Below are 23,933 nucleotides of genomic sequence, written 5' to 3'. Positions count from 1 at the left end.
TTTGCGTTTAGTTGGACCATCATTTATTTTTCAACAGGACAATGACCCCAAACACCTCCAGGCTGTGTAAGGGCTATTTGACCAAGAAGGAGAGTGATGGGGTGCTATACCAGATGACCTGGCCTCCACAGTCAGCAGACCTGAACCCAATCGAGATGGTTTGGGGTGAGCTGGACCGCAGAGTGAAGGCAAAAGGGCCAACAAGTGCTAATCATCTCTGGGAACTCCTTCAAGATTGTTGGAAAACCATTTCCAGTGACTACCTCTTGAAGCTCATCAAGAGAATGCCAAGAGTGTTCAAAGCAGTCATCAAAGCAAAAGGTGGCTACTTTGAAGAACCTAGAATATAAGACATATTTTCAGTTGTTTCACACTTTTTTGTTAAGTATATAATTCCACATGTGTTAATTCACAGTTTTGATGCCTTCAGTGTGAATTTACAATTTTCATAGTCATGAAAATACAGAAAAATCTTTAAATGAGAAGGTTGTCCAAACGTTTGCTCTGTACTGTATATAGACATAGAAGAGGGTTTACCTATTGAGCAGAACAGTCACTTGGCTCCTTATACACACAAAGCACATAAAAGATTAAAAGCTTTCACCAAAAGTGCATAAAACAGACGTAAGTTAAATAAACAGTACAATCTCCAGATTTTGAGAGTAGACTTGGGCCCTGGATGCGTAAATGTGGGTCCCTCTCCTTTGTACAAAACATACCTAAAACATACCCTATAATCACTACTGATTACATCATCCCAAGGGTTAAAAAGCACTTTTCTTAGGGTACCGTCTCACATAACGATTTACCAACGATCACGACCAGCGATACGACCTGGCCGTGATCGTTGGTAAGTCGTTGTATGGTCGCTGGGGAGCTGTCACACAGACCGCTCTCCAGCGACCAACGATGCCGAGGTTCGCTGGTAACCAGGGTAAACATCGGGTTACTAAGCGCAGGGCCGCGCTTAGTAACCCGATGTTTACCGTGGTTACCAGCGTAAAAGTAAAAAAAACAAACCGTACATACTCACCATCTGATGTCCGTCAGGTCCCTTGCCGTCCGCTTCCCGCTCTGACTGAGTGCCGCCGTACAGTGAGAGCACAGCACAGCGGTGACGTCACCGCTGTGATCTGCTCTCACTTTCCGGCCGGCAGACAGTCAGAGCGGGAAGCGGACGGCAAGGGACCTGACGGACATCAGATGGTGAGTATGTACGGTTTGTTTTTTTAACTTTTACGCTGGTAACCACGGTAAACATCGGGTTACTAAGCGCGGCCCTGCGCTTAGTAACCCGATGTTTACCCTGGTTACCAGCGAACGCATCGCTGGATCGCTGTCACACACAACGATCCAGCGATGACAGCGGGAGATCCAGCGACGAAAGAAAGTTTCAAACGATCTGCTACGACGTACGATTCTCAGCAGGGTCCCTGATCGCTGCTGCATGTCAGACACTGCGAGATCGTAACGATATCGCTAGAACATCACGAATCGTGCCATCGTAGCGATGAAAATGCCACTGTGTGACGGTACCCTTAGCGTCTTGTCATTGCCACAGGGTTGTGGTTGAAGATACAGAAGTACAAGTATCCAACTCTACAAGCAAAAGCTTATCAACTATTACTGTATACAAGGCCTTGAAGGGCTGTAATACTGTCATGTATTAAGTTTCAGCCTTATGCTAATAGAACCTTTAAGGCATTAGTATGGAGACATTGGCTTTCTAGATGAACTTTATCAGATATAAATATTTCTAAACCATATGTTTTGTAACTTTAACAGATCCATATATGGTGAATTTGAAAAAGAATATACGCTGAAGGGAATTAAGCTGTATCGATTTGTAGTGCCAGAGTCAGCTCTCGCCTCTCCATACGACAATCCGGACAACCATTGTTATTGCACAGATAAAGTTATTTCTAGAAACTGTAATGCTGCTGGTGTGTTGGATCTTCGAGCATGCCAGGATCGTAAGTGTGGTGATAAAATATGCTGTGAACTGTCAAAACAAGTGGTAACATGTCCAGAAAATTTCAAAATTATTATGTTTGCGTAGCAAGGCTGCAGAACGAATGTTACTGTTTTGGTCAGTTGGTATTCACTTGGTCGCAGGTTTATTGCAGATTTTACCCATTGACTACAATGCTAAGGTCAAGATATGCAATAACATGTATGAATGCAGATTTTAAACCCACAGATTTTCTTTTTTGCTTCTTTCCAGTATCTGCAGGAAAATCTGCACCAAACAGCACATTTTGGTATAGATTTCCTCCGCACCTTTTTCAGCTGCTTTACTCAGATTTAGGGCTCACACGAGCAACGTTTCTTTCGGACCGATTATGGCAATAACGATCTGCTCAAATCTGATCAGATTTTGAGCCGAGTGTTATCTCAATGTGATCCGATTTTCTCAGATGAGAGAATTACAGTACAAGTGTGGAGAAGACAGAGGACTTAATTTCTCCATCTTTTTCATTGTCTGTGTCCATGTAAATCGTGATGTTATCTCAGTGCAGTCCAATGTTTTTCACAAACCCATAGACTTGTATGGGTGCGCTTGCTCTGATTTGCAGGGCCACACACAGCATGCTGCAATTTTTGTCTCATGTCAAATCAGCATGAGAAAAAAACTGAAAATCTGCACTGCCCAATAATATAACATTGGGTCGAGTGCCATCCGATAACACATTGAATAGCACTAGGCCAAGTTATACTCTCGTGTGAGCCCTTACCACAGAAGTTTTCTGCAACAGATTAGGCTGGTTTCACACTTGCGTTTTTGTCTGCAGCGTTTTTTGCACAAAAAACGCATGCGTTTTTTTTTCCTATATTTAACATTGAAAACGCATGCGTTTTTTTGCACATGCGTTTGGTCGCGTTTTCAAACGCATGCGTTTTTTGTCTGCATGCGTTCATTTTCAAAAATGCTACCTGCAGTATTTTCTTGCGCGTTTTTTTGCCGCGAAAAAACGCATGCGTTTTTTCGCGGCAAAAAAATGCATTGCTGTCTATGTAAACGCATGCGTTTTTAAGCACATGCGTTTGTTTGCGCTAAAAACGCATGCGTTTTTATAGAAAAAAACCAGAAAACACACTGAAAAGCCACCCACCACCATCAAGGTGATAAAGGGATCCAAACCCTAACCCTAACTCTACCCCAACCTCACCCCTAACCGTTTAATGAACATTTTCTGACAGTCATATTGCCACGTATTTAAGTGCCACGTATCACGTATTTCAGTGCCACGTATGCCACGTGCCACGTATTTAAGTGCCACGTGCCACATATTTAAGTGCCACGTGCCACGTATTAAAGTGCCACGTGCCACGTATTTAAGTGCCACGTGGCACATATTTAAGTGCCACGTGCCACGTATTTAAGTGCCACGTGCCACGTATTTAAGTGCCACGTGCCACGTATTTGAGTGCCACGTATTTAAGTACCACGTATTTCAGTTGCACGTATTTCAGTGCCACGTATTTCAGTCACGTTTAGGGTTAGGGTTAGGGGTAGGGGTAGGGTTAGGGTTTTCTTGTTTTTTCTTGTGTTTTCTTGTGTTTTCTTGTGTTTTTCTATAAAAACGCATGCGTCTAAAAAACGCATGCGTTTTACCGCGTTTACATGCGTTTTTCACACATGCGTTTTTTTTAAAAAACGCATGCAGACAAAAACGCAAGTGTGAAACCAGCCTTAGACATGTTGATACTCCCTAAGAATAGGTGCACATGGGATGAACTTTTTCATTGCAAAAACACCATAAAATCTGCATGCAGATTTGTTTTGCATTTCTAACCTCGACATTGATAGGGGTGAAATCCATTATGGAAATCACAAATCTGCAGTTCATTTTCTGGAAAATCTGAGCCTTTTATTATATTGCTGAAACTGTAAATTGGTGCTGATTTTGCAAATAGATGTAATGAACCATTAACTTCCTTTATTGCAGAAAAACCTGTATTCCTTAGCTTACCTCATTTCCTATTTGCAAGTGACTTCATTTTGGAATCCCTTGATGGTATAAATCGTAATGTGGAAGAACATAAGACTTTTGTAGATGTGGAACCAGTAAGTTGAATTTCTATATATTATATGCTTCATTTTCACTGCAAATTATCACTTTAAAAATATCTTGTGCTCTAATGAATGGTATTCTAAACTAGAAAAATAGAATTAATAGCTAAAATAATAAAAGCTATAGAATAAAAAAATACTGTATGTAATAACATATTAATATGAGTTATAAAGAATACTTATGAGTGCTTTAAGTGAACTTCTGAGCAAAAGACTCCACAGATAGAATACTATAGGACATATACCTTTGCAGAGGAACTGAAAGGGTTGGGTGGTGTTGCAGCTGGGACTAGTGTTGGCCTCCTCACTAGGGTTGAGCGAAACGGATCGGTCATTTTCAGAAATCGCCGACTTTTAGGCAAAGTCGGGTTTCATGAAACCCGAACCGATCCTAGTGTGGGATCGGCCATGCGGTACACGATCAGAGCGCCAAAGTCACGTTTCGTATGATGCTGTTACCGCTGTTTTTCATCCAATGAAGGAGGACGCAGAGGGTGGGCAGCGTGATGACATAGGTCTCTGTCCCCACCATCTTAGACAAGGGCATGGCAGTGATTGGCTTGCTGTCTGCGGCGTCACAGGGGCTATAAAGGGCGTGCACGCCGACCGCCATCTTACTTCTGCCGATCTGAGCATAGGGAGAGTTTGCTGCAGTTAGTCAGAAGCAGGGACAGAGTTAGGGAGGAAATATAAACCCCAAAACCGCTTTGGCTGGAGCGATTTTCACTGTCCCACACCACCTTTTTGTGCAGGGACAGTGGAGGTCGTATTTTAGTGCAGCAGCTGCATAGCTGTGTGCACGGTGCTGTGCAAACCAACTGCTTTTTTCAAAGCAAAAATCCTGTTGCTCCTTTCTGCACAGTTACCTGACTTGTTTATTTGTCCACACTTTTTTGCTCTGAAGTCCTTTTTATTGCTGCCATACTTGTCCTGAGATCATTGTAGGGACTAGGGAGCGTGTTATTGCAGTAATTTTTTTTATATATATATATATATATATATATATATATATAATAATTACAGCCACTTTCTGCCACGTTCATAGTGTTGTGTTATACCACTGTGCCAGAGTTGTGGTTCAGTTTCTCCCCCCAAAAGTGAGATAGTAATTCTCACACAGTTTATATTCTGCTGTACTGCTAGTGTGTCGTATATCAGGCAGCCACTTTCTGCCACGTTCATAGTGTTGTGTTATACCACTGGGCCAGACTTGTGGTTCAGTTTCTCCCCCCAAAAGTGAGATAGTAATTCTCACACAGTTTATATTCTGCTGTACTGCTAGTGTGTCGTATATCAGGCAGCCACTTTCTGCCACATTCATAGTGTTGTGTTATACCACTGGGCCAGAGTTGTGGTTCAGTGTCTCCCCCAAAAAATGAGGAAGTCTGGTGGAAGAGGCCGTGGGCGAGGGTTGCCAGCTAGTACTGATGGTGGTGGTGGTGCTGCATCTGGTGGTAGTGGCAAAAGCACAGTAGCACCTAAGGCTGGAGGTGTTGAGCCTGCGTCATCGTCTGGCTACACAAGGCCTCGAAGGCTCCCTTACCTGGGAGTAGGAAAACAGCTTTTAAAGCCGGAGCAGCAGGAAAAAGTTTTGTCTTTCCTTGCTGACTCAGCCTCTAGCTCTTTCGCCTCCTCTTCCCAAAGTTCAAAATCTAAGAGCAGCCAGTCGTCAGTGGATGCTTCCGGTCCAGAAAAAGATGTTTCCTTGTGTCCTTCTCCCAAAGCAAAAGTGAAGGATGCGTCAGGCGACACTACAGGTTACTCCATGGAGCTCTTTACCCATACCGTGCCAGGGTTAGAAAGGGAAATTGTACACTGCCCATTACAAGAAGAATCGGACATGTAGTGCACTGATGCACAGCCACAGCTAGATTATGATGCTGTTCCATTGACTAAGATCACTACATTGACCTCACAGTTTCCTGAGCCAGAATCTGACCCTGATGAGACTATGGTGCCCTGTCCCGAACGCTATGGCACCGGCTTACACGGTGACACTGAGGAAGGTGCACATGACATTGTGGAGGAGGAGGTGATAGATGACCCAGTTCTTGACCCAGATTGGCAGCCATTGGGGGAAGAGGGTGCCGCTGGCACTAGCTATCAAGCGGAGGAGGGTTATCCGCAGCAACACCAATCTACATCGCTACAGCTGGCATCAGCCAGGCCCGTATCAGGCCCAAAACGTGTGAGAAAAACAGTTTTAGGACAGCGTGGCCAACCGCTGAAAGTTGCACAGCGTGCAATGCCTGAAAAGGAATTCCATAGTAGGAAGAGTGCAGTGTGGCATTTTTTTTACCAAGATCCCAATGATCAGTCTAGAGTGATCTGTAAGAAATTCTCAAAGACCTTTAGCAGAGGGAAGATTCTTCAAAATTTAAATACAACGTGCATGCGTAGACATTTAACCAGCATGCACTTGCAAGCCTGGACTAATTACCAAACGTCCTGTACCGTTGGTGCACCTGTTCAGAATGAAAGTAGTCAGCAACACTACATTGCTTCCCTCACTGTAAGCCCACCGGTTCGGACACCACCAGCAGCAAATGTGGAGGGATCGTCGCAAGGCCAAAGCAGGCAGGGAATCAGAAGGTTATTGGTAGGAAGCACTGTATGTAGGCCAACATCACCAACTGTCTCTCAATCCGCCATGTCCACCACCACCACCACCGCTAGTTCCACCATCTGCAGGTCTCCTGTCCAGCTCACCCTAGAAGAGACTCTCGTGAGGAAAAGAAAGTACTCATCCTCTCATCCGCGTACACAGGGTTTGAACGCCCACATTGCCAGATTAATCTCATTAGAGATGATGCCCTACCGGTTGGTCGAAAGCAAAGCTTTCAAAGACCTGATGGCCTACGCAGTACCACGCTATGACCTACCCAGTCGCCACTTCTTTGCGAGAAAAGCCATCCCAGCCCTCCACCAGCATGTCAAAGACCGCATTGTCCATGCACTGAGGCAGTCTGTCAGTGGAAAGGTGCACCTCACAACAGACGCATGGACCAGTAGGCATGCCCAGGGACATTATGTGTCCATCACGGCGCACTGGGTTAATGTGGTGGATGCAGGGACCACAGGGGACAGCCATGGTGGGACAGTTCTGCCTAGCCCACGGTCTAGGAAACAGTTGGCAGTAGGCGTTCGACACCCCTCCTCCTCCTCCTCCTCCAGAAGCGACAGCTCGTCCACAGAGCGCAGTCGCCTGGCAACTCCATCCGCAGCTGACAGTGTTGCACACGAGGTGTCTCATTATGGAACAGCTAGTGGTAAGCGTCAGCAGGCTGTGTTGGAAATGAAGTGTTTGGGCAACAACAGACACACCGCGGAAGTACTGGCCGAGTTCTTGCAGCAAGAAACTGAGTCATGGCTGGGCAGTGTACATCTTGAGGCAGGCAAGGTAGTCAGTGATAACAAAAGGAATTTTATGGCTGCCATAGCCCTTTCACAACTTAAACACATAACTTGCTTGGCTCACACTTTGAACCTGGTGGTGCAGTGCTTCCTGAAAAATTATCCGGAGTTACCAGCCCTGCTCCTGAAGGTGCGAAAACTTTGTTCGCACATCCGCCGGTCGCCCGTACACTCCAGCCGTATGCTGAACCATCAGCGATCGCTAAATCTTCCACAACAACGCCTAATTATAGATGTTGCAACAAGGTGGAACTCCACACTGCACATGGTTCAGAGGCTGTGTGAACAGAGGCGTGGTGTCATTTATTTGTGGGAGGATACGCATACACGGGCAGGCAGTTGGATGGCAGACATGGAGTTGTCTGGTGTGCAGTGGTCGAAGCTACAAGACCTCTGTCAAGTCCTTCAGTGTTTTGAGGAATGCACACGGCTGGTAAGTGCAGACGACGCTATCATAAGCATGAGCATCCCACTTATGCGTCTGCTGATGCAAAGTTTGACGCACATTAAGGAGCAGGCGTCTGCAGCCGAGGAGGAGGGAAGCCTTGATGACAGTCAGCCATTGTCTGACAAAGCCACTTGTAGGTGGCAACACGCGTTGGGCTGTTGCACAGCCCTAACCAGGACTTTGTCTGCTTGCACACCCACTCTGCACATCCCATCTGGGTTTCATTGGTTACCTTGCCTTGGTATGCTCAGTTTGTTTGGTCTATGTGCAGCTTTGTTATCTTTTTTCAGTGCCATGAAGGCTTTGGGATTGTGATTACTTCACACTATTTACAACCTTCCAGCCTATATACATCAGTTTTTACTGATTGTGAGGTGTGCCCACCCCTCAGGAATAAGCTGAGATGCGAACTCTGCTTCAGGAAAATGGCCGCCGCGATCTCCATCTGCGCACGCGCGGCAGCCCGCGGCCATTTTCCTGAAGCCCCGGGCAGCAGAGCGCTCCAACTGCGCACGCGTGGCCACAGGAAGATTGCCGCCCCCACCGATCACTAGGGATATAGCGCAGATCGCGCTGTTTTTTGTCACCTGCGCAGTCGCAAACCACTTCGACACCAACGGAAACCTAAGCAAGATCTGGGGGAAGAAAGAGCTTTGTCACCACACCCATATGACCAGATCAGCATGATTGACAAGCGAAAACGGCGATTTTGGTAAGTTATTTTGGCAGCTTTGGTGGGGAATCAGGGTAGAAAAAAAAAACACTTTTGTAAAGCACAGCTCATGCCCTATGTAGCGGTATTTTTATCTCCGAATGAAAAACTGGGGTGACAGGTTCCCTTTAACTGTCTGTATTTTTGCTACTTATATATGGTGTCTTAATAAAGTTGTGTCTTTACTAGTGCCTTATCCATATGTGTGGTGATCCCCTTCTATGAGACCGTTTCTGTTTTTTTGTTTTTTTGCTTTATATGATTGGTTCGTACGTAGGTCTCGGTGTGATCCCACTGACCGTGGTGCCCCCTCATAGCCTTTTTAATACCATTGTCTGGTCAGGGAACTGTCCAGGATGAGGTGGCGGACGAAGAGGATGAGGAGGAGGATGATGGGGTTGAATATGTATGGGAGGAGGGAGCTTCTCAGGGGGCAATAGAAATTGGTGCCGTTGCAAGGTCTGGTACAGGTTTCTTGTGGGACACTTGTGATGTAGATTTGCAAGAAAGTGCTCCTCAACCCAGCAGAAGCAGTGAATTGACACCTGGAACATTGGCCCACATGGCTGAGTATGCCTTGCGTATCCTAAAAAGGGACCCCCGCATTGTCAAAATGATGACCGATGACGATTACTGGTTGGCCTGCCTCCTGGATCCACACTACAAAGGGAAATTGCAAAATATCATGCCACATGAGAACCTAGAGCAAATATTGGCTACCAAACAAGCAACTCTTGTAGACCGTTTGGTTCTGGCATTCCCAGCACACAGCGGCGGTGATGGTTCTCACACGAGCCATAGGGGGCAACATGGCAGAGGTGCTAGCGGTGCAGAAATCTGAAGTGGCGTTGGACAGAGGGGTTTTATGACAAGGTTGTGGAGTGATTTTTCAATGACCGCTGACACGACAGGGACAGCTGCATCGATTCAAAGTGACAGGAGACAGCATTTGTACACTATGGTTAAAAACTACTTTTCCTCCCTTATCGATGTTCTCCCTCACAGGTCATTCCCCTTTGATTACTGGGCATCTAAACTAGACACCTGGCCTGAATTGGCAGAATATGCATTACAGGAGCTCGCTTGCCCTGCTGCCAGTGTGCTATCAGAAAGAGTCTTCAGTGCTGCTGGTTCAATACTGACCGAAAAAAAGAACACATCTGGCTAACCAAAATGTTGATGATCTAACCTTCATTAAAATGAACCAATCATGGATTTCAAATTCTTTTGCCCCACCTTCCCCTGCTGACATGTAGCTTTCCTTTAAAAAGGTCTTGCTTTTGGACTCCTCTTACTGACTGCTCCAATTCCTCCATTTGCTGCTGCTGAATGTCCACCATAGGCCATTTTTAACACCTCCCTAAATGGGCTGACTCCCCCCATGGGCCCGTGGTCACCACTAGGCGCAAGCACCCGTGCGAGTGCCGTTTGCCTGGACAGGTGGGTGTGCCCACTTTTGGCCGACGGCACTGGCACAGGCTCCCTCATCGTACAATTAAGTGTCTCTGGCGGTGGGGGTGCACACCCAACGTCAGACACACCGTCATAATATGAGGGGCCCTGGGCTAGTACCGCCGCCCACGAGAGAGTGTTCCCCCCAGCTCAAACAGTGCCCCACCGCTGTTTAGTCGGTGCTGTTAAATCCTTCAATGGCACTGCCAATACAAATTGAGAGATGATAGTAAATATATACAGGGACCATGCCCTCCATTTTGACCTGTGAATACTGTGCGCGAACTACCACTATCTGGTACTCAGCAGAGGAACCCACCCCTGTACATTGCTTTGCCACCTGTTTATTTACGAACATTTTTTTGCAGACATTTAGCCTGCTTTACTATTTAGGCCATTGTACTGTGTCAGCCACTTATTCCAGTTGTCCTCCACTGAACAAAGCAGTGCCACCAGTTTACTCCTGTTACCAGTTTAGAAGTGTATTGAGCCAACTTTTTTATTTTAGGCCTAGTAAGTCTGTCTGCGACACTCCTACTAATCGTCCTCCGCTGACCAAAACAATGCTGCCTGTGTACCCATTACCCATTTTGAACTGCATTGAGCCTACTTTTTTATTTTAGGCCTAGTAATTCTGTCTGCGCCACTCCTAGCAATTGTCCTCCGCTGACCAAGCCAGTGCTGCCTGTGTACCCCTGTTACCCATTTTGAACTGCATTGAGTCTACTTTTTTATTTTAGGCCTAGTAAGTCTGTCTGCGCTACTCCTAGCAATCGTCCTCCGCTGACCAAATCAGTGCTGCCTGTGTACCCCTGTTACCCATTTTGAACTGCATTGAGCCTACTTTATTCTTTGGGCCTATATCTGTGCTTCCTCCTCATCCTGCCCATTGCCCAGCCACTGCTAGATGAGTCTGCCGGTACATTGACCCAGACCACTACATTCCCCTTGCACTCTACATAGCCAGTATCTGACCCTGCAGAAAGTCCAGTTCCCCTTCCTGCATACTATACCACCTTACACGGGGACAAAGAGAAAGGTGCAGATGAAAGAGCAGGTTCCTTCAACAGGTGGGGGGGGCATACTCGTTGGCAACGTCACTGACACAGGGCCCCTCATAGTACGCAAAAGTGTCTCTGCCGGTAGGAGGTGCCTCCGCCATCAATCACAACGCCGTACTTTGAGGGCCCTGTGCCAGTGGCAATGCGAACGAGTGTGCCCCCCCTGCTTACTCAGGATCACAGCACTTGCAAAGTTGAAATACTTACCTCTCCCTGCTCCACCGCCGTGACGTAGTCCGCATTTCCTGGGCCCACGAAAAACTTGAGCCAGCCCTACTCCCCCCACAACTGTTGCCAAATGACCCCCAAATTTTCAATGGCTAACTATTATTATAAGGTAAATAAAGATTGACAAACTTAAGTAACAAGAATTGATGTTTTTGGCATTAAAATGGGCTCTGTTGGTGTTTTCCTGTCCTCCACTCACTGCCGACTTTGATTCTCCATTGACTTGCATTGGGTTTCCTGTTTCGGTCGGATCCCCGACTTTTCTCAATAATCGGCCGATTTCACCCGACCTGACTTTTGACAAAGTCGGGTTTCGCGAAACCCGACTCGATCCTGAGAACGTGAAAGTCACTCAACCCTACTCCTCACTGATAGCATGCCCATTTAGCCTTGATTGACATCCCTCTCGGCAGAGCAAGAGCCACTGCAAAGTTCAGTTCAATCAAGGTATGACAGTGCTCAGAATGCACATTGAATGGGCATAATGGTTCACTGATTCATCAGTCTCACATAGATACAAAATTTTTTTTTATGCTAACTAAACTGCTAAGATCTAGACTATGGGGTGCATTTTATGGGGACTAAGTCCCCTACATACGTTGTTAGGGCTAGCGGAACGCACCGAGTAAATAGAGATGTTTTTATTGATATTGGTGCGTTCGCAGCCCGGGGTCCACCGTGCAGGAGTACCTGCTGCTAGCAAACGGCGGCACTATATGGCGTTATGGACTAACTCAGTTAATTCACCGAGTAGCCGTGAAAGCAAAGCACTGTGCCCTGTTAGACTTCACAGAGGCACAGGCTAACTGCCCAAACAGAGAGCAGTCAGTGGTCACGCATGCACACAAAACTCCTCGCCGGAGGTGCCAGCATTCTAGGGGCTTATTTCACCTAGGTCCCTGAATACATACCAACACAAACTCCTCGCTGGGGGTGCCAGCATTCTATGGGCTTATTTCACCCAGGTCCCTGAATACATACAAACACAAACTCCTCGCCGGAGGTGCCAGCATTCTAGGGGCTTATTTCAGCCGGGTCCCTGAACAGACTCTCACGTGACCACATTGGCGCAAAGCACATAACAAAGAACAATACTAGGCCGTGCGGCCATGCGAGCCTTAAATAGTTGCAGCACGTACAGGACCTTCCTAGAAGGACCAATGAGAGGCTGCCACAGAGCGTGAGCAAATACAGGACCTTCCTGAAGGACCAATGGCCTTAGCTGCAGTATCTGATCATGTGACCCTCGATCTCCACTGAGAGATCTTACTCTGGGCATGCTCAGAACGAGAAAAGCAGGACTTAGTCCCAGAAGCGTCTGCTCAGCAGTGACTTCAATGGCAGAAGCCGGAAAGGCAGCAGTAGCTCTTTGTACAGAGTCAAACTGAGCGAGTTGCTGGGACCGACGTCTCAGCTGAGCAGGCTCCACTGCGGCAGAAGAATGGGAGACCGTAGCGGAGATGGCCCGAGATTCCCCCTGTGCAGAGGCGGGAACTCGACCCCTAACATACGTATAAGTGGTTTAGCTTGCATTTCGGGGATGACAGACTTCTTTTAAGTAACAGAGTTGTGCAGTACTTAATTATTTCTATTTGTATTTCCTTATTAGTTTGAAACTGTTTTCCTCTATTTCAGATTACAGGATTTACTATGCATTTCGCAAAGAGATTGCAAGTCAATATTTTTTTTAACCGCACAAGTCAAATCGAGTAAGTATACCTACAGTCTACTTCATGTTGGAGTGAATTTCTTTATTATAATTTTATACTTTTGGCATTTTTTTTTGCTTGTAGAACAGAAGATCTTTAATGTTGCACTACAAACAGTATACATTCATTGCTTAGTGAAGCGCTCCTGTGGAACTTTTTTTTTCCACCTAATCTTGTGTAGTCAGTGTGTTAATATAGTCACCCATCACTGGCTTCACCAGCACCGTTCTGGTCCTCTTCTGAGTCATGTGATGGCAATTTACATTATCGAGATAACTCTATGCTCTATATGTTAGCTGGAAGGGTTTTTCACAAAGTAAGCTTATGGAGCTTTGTTCTGACACTCCATAGCACTATAGTTTTAAAGCCACTTCTGGCTCACGCAAAGCACTGTATGATCCAGAGTCTGCAGAGTGGTGATGTCACTCAGAAAAAGACCAGAATGCCACTTGATGCCATGGAATACGGTGATAGGTGAGTATTTTAATACACTCACACTACAGCACATACACACAGTGTACACAATTATTAGAAAATCTGTATTTTTGATGACCAATTTTATTATTGAACTACAGCACTGTCAGTCAATCCAAAAGGTTAATAAACCCGAAACCTAAATATTTAAGGAAGTAGAATGAGGTTTTGTCTTTTTTTAGGAGAATATGTTTGTGCGCAGAATTTTTGGCAACTACTAAGGTGCCAAATAATTATGCAACTAAAAGAATAACATAAGTTTTTCCATCTTAACTGTTTTATTTTCATCCGTTAAAATAAGAATAATAATCAGACAAGTCAAAATGTATAAGATTATACTTCTGACATTCAAAAAAATAAAAAATAAAAATCAGTGATCAATACAGCCACCCTTTTTTTCAATAGCAGTTATAATCCATTAAGTCTGTCAGTTTCTTAATCTGTTAGGCTGGTTTCACACTTGCATTGTGCAGAGCTGCGGAGGGCTGTGTACTTCCTCGTACTTCCTCCGTTAAAACCTGCCCACTGCCGCACCTCTTCTATTCAGCTCCGCCTACATCGGCATGTGTCCTGCGTACCTATCTTTAACATTGGGTATGCAGGCCATGCGAATGTATGCGGATGCCTCATCATGTGTCGTTTTGACGCTACGCCGACCGCAACAAAATGCAATAATGTTGCGTTCGACGCATGTTAAAGATAGATACATAGGATGCATGCCGTCATAAGTGGAGCTGAATGGAAGAGGTGTGGCAGTGGTAGGGGCTTGATGGAGGAAGTTCGAGGAAGTACGCAGCCCTCCGCAGCTCTGCACAACTCAAGTGTGAAACCAGCCTTAGCGATCAACTTTTTGGGCATCACCAACCACAGCCTCCCAGACTGTTCAGAGAGTTGTATTGTTTCCCTTCACCATAAATCTCCCATTTAAAAGAGCCCACAAGTCCACAAGTAGGGTTTAGATCAGATGAGGAAGGGGCTGTCATTATACTTTCATATTTCAAGCAGTGGAGTACTTTGATGTATGCAATGAAGCATTGTCCTGCATAAAAATCATACACAAAGTTCTTGAGAGAATGCAGTATTTTTTGTACTACTGCTGGAAGATAGTGTCTTTTAAAAACTGGCAGTAGGTTTGGAAGTTGAATTCGAAGGGAATCTGTCACCATATTTGATCTATCTAAACTTATAATATGAGAATACAGGTTATAGACTGCTAAGTAGAGTGGTTCCTGTATGCCTCATATCAGATGCCTTGTTATTGCTGAGAAATCTTACTTTATATAAATGACCTCTTTCAGGCTCTGGGGCAGATGGTGCCTGGAAGATAACTCTCCCCCAGAGCTCATTTTACATGAAGGGGAGTTACCAGTGTGATGTTTAATTATTACCTGTTTTACCTGTGTGATGTGTAATGGTTACCAGTGTGACCTGTGTGATGTGTAGTGGTTACCAGTGTTACCAGTGTGATGTGTAATGGCCGCTCTCTGCTCTCCTGTGCTCACATCAGAGCTGTGTGTGATTATACCTGACACATCTGCAGGTTCCTCTCCGCTTCAGCTTCCAGCTCACAGACAGATAGGGCTGCACTATTGTTGCAATAGAGCAGAGCTGAGAGAAAAGCAAAAAATGTGTTTGCAAGAAGACAAATTTCATTTCTCTTGCTCTGTGTTCGTTACTTGTCACACACTAGTAACTCCCCCTTCATGTAAAATAAGCTCTGGATGCAGTTATCTTCCAGGCAGTGTCAAGCCCAGAGCCTGGAAGATGTCACTTACATAAAGAGATGAAAGAAAATTTCTCAGCAACAAGGCATCTGATATGAGACACACAGCTCATCTTTAATAATACTTGCCCATAGCAATACTCCACCTCTACCTTACTGACATCTGAGTTACTGCTGTCTGTGCCCATTACTGATCTAGTCATGGGCCCATCGATGTGGTTCATCACCAAGAGTCACTCTTGTCTCATATATCCTTTGAAAAGTCTGTCTTTAGATATTTCTTGTCCTAGTCCTGACATTATAACTTATATGTCTTGTTCAGTGGTGGTCGGGTTTCAACCTTCCCTACCTTGGTCATGTCTCTAAACACTGAACACCTTGTACTTCTTGGCACTCAAGAGAAGTTAAAGTTTTGAAAATTGACAGAATTGCAGGATAATAGCCTCCTGGTCTCCTCATATTTGACTTTTCTCAAATCTCTGGCAGTTAATGTGCATCTTTTTTTTGCAACATGTTTTTTGTCACCCTATTGTTGACTATTTGCATCAAATCTTTGGATGGTTTTGTGATCATGCCCCTATTTTTTAGCAATTTCAAGCTTGTAGTTTGAAAATATGCATAAAAATTATATGGTCAAAATACTCACCTAATAACTATGCAGACAGAGTAAATGGAGCGCCCATTAGCCCGTGGGGTACTCGGGCCAGGTTTGATGGTTCTTAAGGGGGTAGTCACTGCAGCAGTGACCTGGTCCGTGGCCCTGGGCATCCAATAGAAGTAAATTAAATTAAAGGGGAATAAAGTTTTTAGGGGGTTTGTTCGTGATGCCTTCCGTGGTGTTCGTCAATGAGTGGCCGACGCTGCTTAAGGGGACCACTGGGGCTGATGGTGATGCAGCAGAGTTGTAACGGCTCTCCACAGGTAGAGCTGGTGATAGTTGCAGCGCAGGGTGGATGATGCAGTAATAATTCAGAGGACACAGCAGGTTGCAGTTTCCATACTTTTATTCACAGTCCTTAAATGCAGTCCCAGCTGGGTGCTGTGCCCTCCGGGTCTGTGGTCCAGCCAGCTCTCAGGTAATTTGGGGTCCACTTTGCCAGAACCCCCTTCTTATGTTCCTTCCCTGACCATCTACACCCAACTACAGTCGGTATGGATTTGGGCCCCACAGGTGGATTCCTCACTACCCGTGTCCCTAGGACCCCTTCTTCCTTTCTCTCACTCTCTGGAACTTCTCTCTTTGTCCTCTGGTGCTGGGATGAGCTCCTCACTGCTCAAGTCCCCAGCTCCAACTGTCTCTGCCTCTCACTCTTCACTCCTCTTATCACCGACTGACTAACTCCTCCCTCTTGTTTCCCTGACAGCTCCTCACAACTGCCACTCTCTCCATCCACACCTTCTACCTAGTCCCTCCCTGGCCTGGAGAGGTCTAGTGTTGGATGCTATTATGTGGGTACTGGGTACTGTCCCCTCCTTACCCGAGAGTGGAGTACCATGTACCTCTGGCTGAGGTGCAGTACATCTGTGGTGACTGGAGCTTCAGGGGCGCCACATATATACACAGGTTTAGGGGGAAAAAGTTCATGAGCGTAATTCTTTAAGATATAAACAGGGAAAAAATTTGCAAAGAACATTCTTTTATGTAATTAATTTACCCAGACATCTTTATCTAAAAAAAATAACCTTATACTTTCCCCTGTATAGCAATAGCAAATTGTGATTTTACCCAACTTGCATCAGCACTATTAATCCCAAGAATAAAGGTCACTATTTTTCCTTTTCTTCCTATATTATGTGATATGATTGTATTATTATTTGGGTTTATGACTCTGGTGTAAAATGCACCACTCTCACAAAAGGTTGGTTCCAGGTGGTGCTAGTGGATTGAAGTTAGATTTTTTATTCTGTAAGATTTTTTATGTTTATTATTGTTATTATTTTATTCATTTTTGCATGTTTTTTCCTTTTTTTTTTATCTGGGACTAGGAAAAGCTGAGATAATATAATCTTACCATAGCATTCTTTTGCATATGGATCACAGAAGATAATAATCTAATGCTTGTTGACCATTGCTGTTCATTTACACAAGCTGACCAAGGGCACTAAAGAACAGCAGATAAGCAACTTGCTTGCTTATCAGTGACCATTTAAGGCCATGTGCACACGTTCAGGATTGTTAGCGTTTTTTTCGCGTTTTTTCGCTATAAAAACGTGATAAAAACGCGAAAAAAACCGCTTACATAAGCCTCCTATTATTTACAGGGTATTCCGCATTTTTGGTGCAAATGTTGCGATTTTTTCCGCGAAAAAATCGCATAGCGGAAAAAAAAGCAACATGTTCATTAAAAATGCGGAATTGCAGGGATTCCGCACACCTAGGGGTCCATTGATCTGCTTACTTCCCGCACGGGGCTGTGCACACCATGCGGGAAGTAAGCAGATTATATGCGGTTGGTACCCAGGGTGGAGGAGAGGAGACTCTCCTCCACGCACTGGGCACCATATAAGTGGTCAAAAAATAAGAAATAAAATAATAAACAGTCCTATACTCACCCTCGATGTCTTGCCGCCTCCTCGCACGCTGCCGTTCGGTTTCTGTACCTGGTGTGCGCTGAAGGACCTCGCCGAATGACGTCACTGTCCTGTGATTGGTCGTGAGCGGTCATGTGACCGCTCACGTGACCGTGACGTCACGGGAGGTCCTGTGCGCACAGACCAGCTATACGGAACGGACGCCGGTGAGATGTCTGGGTGAGTATAAGCATTTTTTTATTTTTTTTATTATTTTTAAACATTCTATCTTTTACTATAGATGCTGCATAGGCAGCATCTATAGTAAAAAGTTGGTCACACTTGTCAAACGCTATGTTTGACAAGTGTGACCAACCTGTCAGTCAGTTTTCCAAGCGATGCTACAGATCGCAGGGAAAACTTTAGCATTCTGCAAGCTAATTACGCTTGCAGAATGCTAAAAAAACGCGAAAAAAACGGAAAAAAAACGCAAAAAAAAAAATGCGGATTTCTTGCAGAAAATTTCCGGTTTTCTTCAGGAATTTTCTGCAAGAAATCCGCAACGTGTGCACATACCCTTATAGTTGGTAAATTATGCACCTTGAATAAACAGTTTTTCTTGGCAGCACAAGTCCTGTTTTCAGAGAATAATGTGCTGTGGAGAGCGATTATCTTTTGTGCAGCAGTGAGTGTTTTGCTCAGTCATCAGGTGATTGGCAGCCTGCTTAGACTGCAAGATTATTGTTAAAACCGCATGCCTAGGAACACTTGTTCTCGATGATCTTGCTGTGTAAATTGCCCCTTAACAGTTAACTGCATGTAAAGAAATGCTGTGAGGACATTGATCATAACCTCTCCGCATGCTCCTTCCTCCTCTGTGACAGCTGAAATCCTAAGACGTCATAATGAGGCCCATGATGTCCATGACAATGACCGAATGCAGGAAGAAGGAAGCTGACTGAATTCCGGTCTCTGTGCACAATATAGCACTTGCTTTTGGCAGGATACTAATCAATTTTGAGATTTGTAACTGCAGGAGAATTGGACTCTGAGAAATCTAGAAAGGAGATCTGTAAATATCGAGTTTAAGCACCAGCATAGACAAGAAAATAACATTTATTTTACCTAGCACACATTGCTCTTCAGGTGTTCCCTAATACAAAAGTACTCAGGCTCCCTGTGGTAAGTGATCCACAACCTCTCCAATCTGCTTTTGTATGATGGCAGTAGCATCCATCCATGACAGCTGTCACTCAAAAGGAAACGCATTGTGGATTGTTTACTGCAGAGATGATTTTACCTCTAACAGCGACACCATCAGTTTGAGTCCGTGTTCTGCATAGAATAGTCTGTTTGATCACAAATGATAAAGAGGGAATAGTTTTTTCCTTTGTTCAATTTTAAAAATTCTACTGTGTTATTAAGTAGACTGTTGGTTACTACCAGGTTACCAGCTGTTTCTATGATGAGGTAACTTTGATATTACTAATGTTGCGTTAGCTTTAAAGTGATTAAATGGAGATTGATACAGTCCTAGAAGACCTCATTGTCATTAGGGAATGTCCAGTCAGAACTTGATGAAGTGGCTTGTGCTGAAGTAAAACAACACTTTCTCCATTAGGTTGACTCAACTGTATATTTTTGTTTGGAAAAAGGACAACAAGTAAACAGACCATAAATGCCCAGTAAAAAATGTATTAAAGTATAATTGTACTTTATAGAAAATCAGGAAGGCAACAAATGGATATACAAAAATACAAGGGCGTACCCCCAGAGTTTATAAAAACAATATATCACAATAAGGAATCATATTTCCATATTATAATACAATTCTAATAGATGTATTGAACAATACATTATTATTATGATTATTTATTATTATAGTGCCATTTATTCCATGGCACTTTACATGTCAAAAGGGTTTCCATAATTCAAATGAGTACAGTAATCTTAACCAATAGAAGTCACGACTGGTACAGGAGGAGAGTGTATATATGTATCTGTCAAGACAGCATATATCAGCAGTAAGCACGGTGCAGAAGTACCCAATATAAAGTGCTAGTGCAAACAATCAAGTAGGGAATAGTGAGGGCTGTACTCACTGCTAGGGTTGAGCGAAACGGATCGGTCATTTTCATAAGTCGCCGACTTTTGGCAAAGTCGGCGTCTCATGAAACCCGACCCGACCCCAGCGTGGGGTCGGCCATGCGGTACGCGATCTTGGCGCCAAAGTCGCGTTTTGAATGACGCCTTCCCCGCCATTTTTTCAGCCAATTAATTGAGGGCAGCGTGATGACATAGGTTCCGGCCCGGTTTCTGCGGCGTCATAGAGCCATATTACCGTTTGGGCTGCAGTGATTTCGAGAGAGAGAGAGAGAGAGAGAGATATGAATGCACATTGACTTGCATTGGGTTTCGTGTTCCGGGACCGGAACCCGACTTTACAGTAGAATCGGCCGATTTCACACGATCCGACTTTTGAGAAGGTCGGGTTTCACAAAACCCAACTCGATCCTAAAAAAGCGAAAGTCGCTCAACCCTACTCACTGCAGTATAATGAAATAGCTGGAGACTTCCAGGCATCCACCCTGATGCGCGTTTCAGCAAAGGTCTTCGTCAGAGGTCTGTATATTTTTGGTGTATATTTTTCCTGTAGTTTGACCTGAACTCTGCAGGTCTAAATGTAATAGCAGCATGGTTCACACCATATTCAAACTATGACAGCAACCACAGGAAACTGATGATAAGACTGTGTAAATATCAATTTTTTTTTGCAGTATAGTAATGTTGCTAAAGATTTTTTACACCATTATTGTGTGAGCAGGTTGCGAGATCCAGTGACGGACAGGAGGCAGAGCAAGGGTTAACAAGTATAACAAGTATCCTTGCAGGGATGTGCATCATTAAACAGGGGATTAAACAGTTCAAATGACAAACGATATTGTGAGTTGAAGAACAACGGTTCAGATAACAGCAGTTCTGATGTAAGTCAGTGGTTCCTAAGTCCATAAAGTGAATAGCGCTGACAACGGCTGGCGCTGTGTCTTTTCCAATGAGGTCCTTTGGGCAACAACGCGCACCTCGTCTTCTGGTGGCAGTGGTCAGTCTCCTGCATCTTCCGCTTACCCCTAGTCCATATGCTGCAGTGGCTGACAAGGGTGTGTGCCACCGCAATGTACAAGCTCAACGTGGCTCTGCAAATATACACTGGCAAAGACAGGGGTCAAGTGTCTGGGCAAATATTCACTGGCAACGTCAGGACACAGGTGTCTGTCCCATTCCTGGTCACTCTTATGTGGCATGTGCTCTGTACTCATGGATACGGGCCAGACAGCGGCCTGTTCTCTGGTAGTCACTGGGCTCACACTGCATGTCTCCTTCTCTCTGGTCCCCATGGCTGGTGGCGGGAGATGACGGACGCTGACCTGCGCGTGGCTCGTGCTCCCAGGACGGAGTACTTCTCTCCCTGGCTGCTGCTGAACACATGGCTTCCCTGAGTGCAGCAGTCCCTCTCTCTGGACTGCTGCAGCACCCCCGGCCTCTCTCTTTCTCTGGTGCGGTCCCTTTGCAGTAGATGGGGGCTGCCGCAGCGCCGGTACTCGGTGGGGGAACGGGAAGCAGAGCGCTCCACTCACCTCTCTGCCCGCTGCTCTGGGTTGGCCCCAAACTGCTCTGCTGCGTGCGTTTTCTCCTTTTTTCTCCCCGCTCCCTTGGTCAGGAGGAAGGTCCCGCTTGCTATTGCTTCCCCACAGGAACAGGAGATGCAGCCTCGACAGTTCTGGCCCTGGCAAGCAGGTACCCGCGGTGCAGTCATTCCTCTTACAATTGCTCCACACACAATAATTATTATTGCGATTAAAAGGAGAGGGCAGTTGCCATCTAGTTCTGTATACCCATTGGTTTTTGGTATCTGTCTATTTACATTATGTGGTCTTGTAAGGATGACTGACTGTGCTGTTGCACTCCTGCCACTGATTACAGCAATTGTGTTATGTGTATTGTGTAGTGTGAATAATGGCTTGTAACTATGTATATATTGTATAATGAGCCATGTGAAACATAAAATGCTCATGTGTGAAGTTAGTAATGTACAGTTTAGGACAAGATAATATAAGGTGTCCCCAGTAACAGAAATTTATATAGTTAGAGTATAATAGACACCAATGGAAGATGAATAAGGAGTATTACCATAAGAGATTGGGGACTATCCTTACCCAACCTGCATTTCATGTCTACTGTTTCATCTGCCTTCATGAGATTTACAATTATACTTGAGGACTTTAGTAAATCAGTAATCATTTTGTCAGTCTTGATTCACATTAGTAGATGGATCCCATCTATATATATAATCGTCTAAGGCTGGTTTCACACTTGCGTTTTTGTCTGCAGCATTTTTTCCACAAAAAACGCATGCGTTTTTTTCCCCTATGATTAACATTGAAAACGCATGCGTTTTTTTTGTACGCGTTTGGTCGCGTTTTCAAACGCATGCGTTTTTTGTCTGCATGAGTTCATTTTCAAAAATGCTACCTGCAGTATTTTCTTGCGCGTTTTTTTGCCGCGAAAAAGTGATAAAGCGATCCAAACCCTAACCCAAACTGTACCCCTAACCTCACCCCTAACTGTTTAATGAACATTTTCTAACAGTCATAGTGCCACGTATTTTAGTGCCACGTATCACGTATTTCAGTGCCACGTATCACGTATTTCAGTGCCACGTATTTCAGTGCCACGTATTTAAGTACCACGTATTTCAGTTGCACGTATTTTAGTGCCACGTATTTAAGTACCACGTATTTCAGTTGCACGTATTTCAGTGCCACGTATTTCAGTCACGTTTAGGGTTAGGGTTAGGGGTAGGGGTAGGGTTAGGGTTTTCTTGTGTTTTCTTGTGTTTTCTTGTGTTTTTCTATAAAAACGCATGCGTCTAAAAAACGCATGCGTTTTACCACGTTTACATGCGTTTTTCACACATGCGTTTTTTTTAAAAACGCATGCAGATAAAAACGCAAGTGTAAAACCAGCCTAAGGGGTACTTCCGTCTGTCTGTCTGTCTGTCTGTCTGTAACGGAAATCCTGATCCTGCAGGCCGCGACCAATCAGCGACAGGCTTAGTCCGGCCGCGAATTGGCCTCTCCCTACTCTCCTCCAGTCAGTGCCCCCTCCCTACTCCCCTCCAGTCAGCGCCAGTGTGTCGCCCATCCCGGACCAACTTTTTACTATTAATGCTGCCTATGCTAATGTTAAAAATAATTTTAAAAAATTGTGCTTTTCTCACCTTCCGCCGTCCACCAATGCGCGCGATGCTGCAGCCAGCTTCTGTTCCCAGTGATGCATTGCAAAATTACCCAGATGACTTAGCGGTCTCGCGAGACCGCTAAGTCTTGTGGGTAATTTCGCAATGCATCACTGGAAACAGAGCTGGCGGCAGCATCGCGCGCATTGGGACAGCTTCAGTGGATGCCAGAGGGTGAGTATATAACTATTTTTAATTTACTTTTTTTTTTAACAGGGATATGGTGCCCACACTGCTAGATACTACATGGGCTGTGTTATATACTGCGTGTGCTATGCTATATACTGCGTGGGCTGTGTTATATACTATGTGGCCTGTGTTATATACTGCATGGGCTGTGCTATATATTACATGGGCTGTGCTATATATTATGTGGGCTGTGTTATATACTACGTGGCTGCTATATACTATGTGGTTTCTATATACTACGTCGCTGCAATATATACTATGTGGCTGTGCTATACACTACGTGGGCTGTGTTATATACTACGTGGCCTGTGCTATATATCACGTGGACTGTGTTATATACTACGTGGCTGCTGTATGCTACGTGGCTGTCTGTTATGTGGGCTGTGCTATATACTATGTGGCTGTGCAATGTACTACGTGGCTGTGCTATATACTGTGTGGCTGTCTGTGTTATGTGGGCTGTGCTATATACTATGTGGCTGCTATATACTACGTGGCTTTGCTACACTCACTGGCCACTTTATTAGGTACACCTGTCCAACTTCTTGTTAACACTTAATTTCTAATCAGCCAATCACATGGCGGCAACTCAGTGCATTTAGGCATGTAGACATGGTCAAGACAATCTCCTGCAGTTCAAA

General features: G+C 44.9%; 1 protein-coding gene across 1 annotated transcript in view; it reads left to right on the top strand.

Annotated features, from left to right (window-relative positions):
• CD36 (CD36 molecule (CD36 blood group)) overlaps positions 1–23,933 on the top strand; it is a 67,899-nt gene that overhangs the window by 31,541 nt on the left and 12,425 nt on the right. The window contains exons 8-10 of the mRNA XM_077264677.1: positions 1,786–1,973; positions 3,951–4,069; positions 13,026–13,099. Of these exons, the coding sequence (XP_077120792.1) occupies positions 1,786–1,973; positions 3,951–4,069; positions 13,026–13,099 (381 nt within the window). The remainder of the gene's footprint in view (positions 1–1,785; positions 1,974–3,950; positions 4,070–13,025; positions 13,100–23,933) is intronic.

Source organism: Ranitomeya variabilis, chromosome 5 (assembly GCF_051348905.1).
Source record: "Ranitomeya variabilis isolate aRanVar5 chromosome 5, aRanVar5.hap1, whole genome shotgun sequence".
NCBI lineage: Eukaryota > Metazoa > Chordata > Amphibia > Anura > Dendrobatidae > Ranitomeya > Ranitomeya variabilis.
This window is presented reverse-complemented; position numbering and strand designations above follow the sequence as displayed.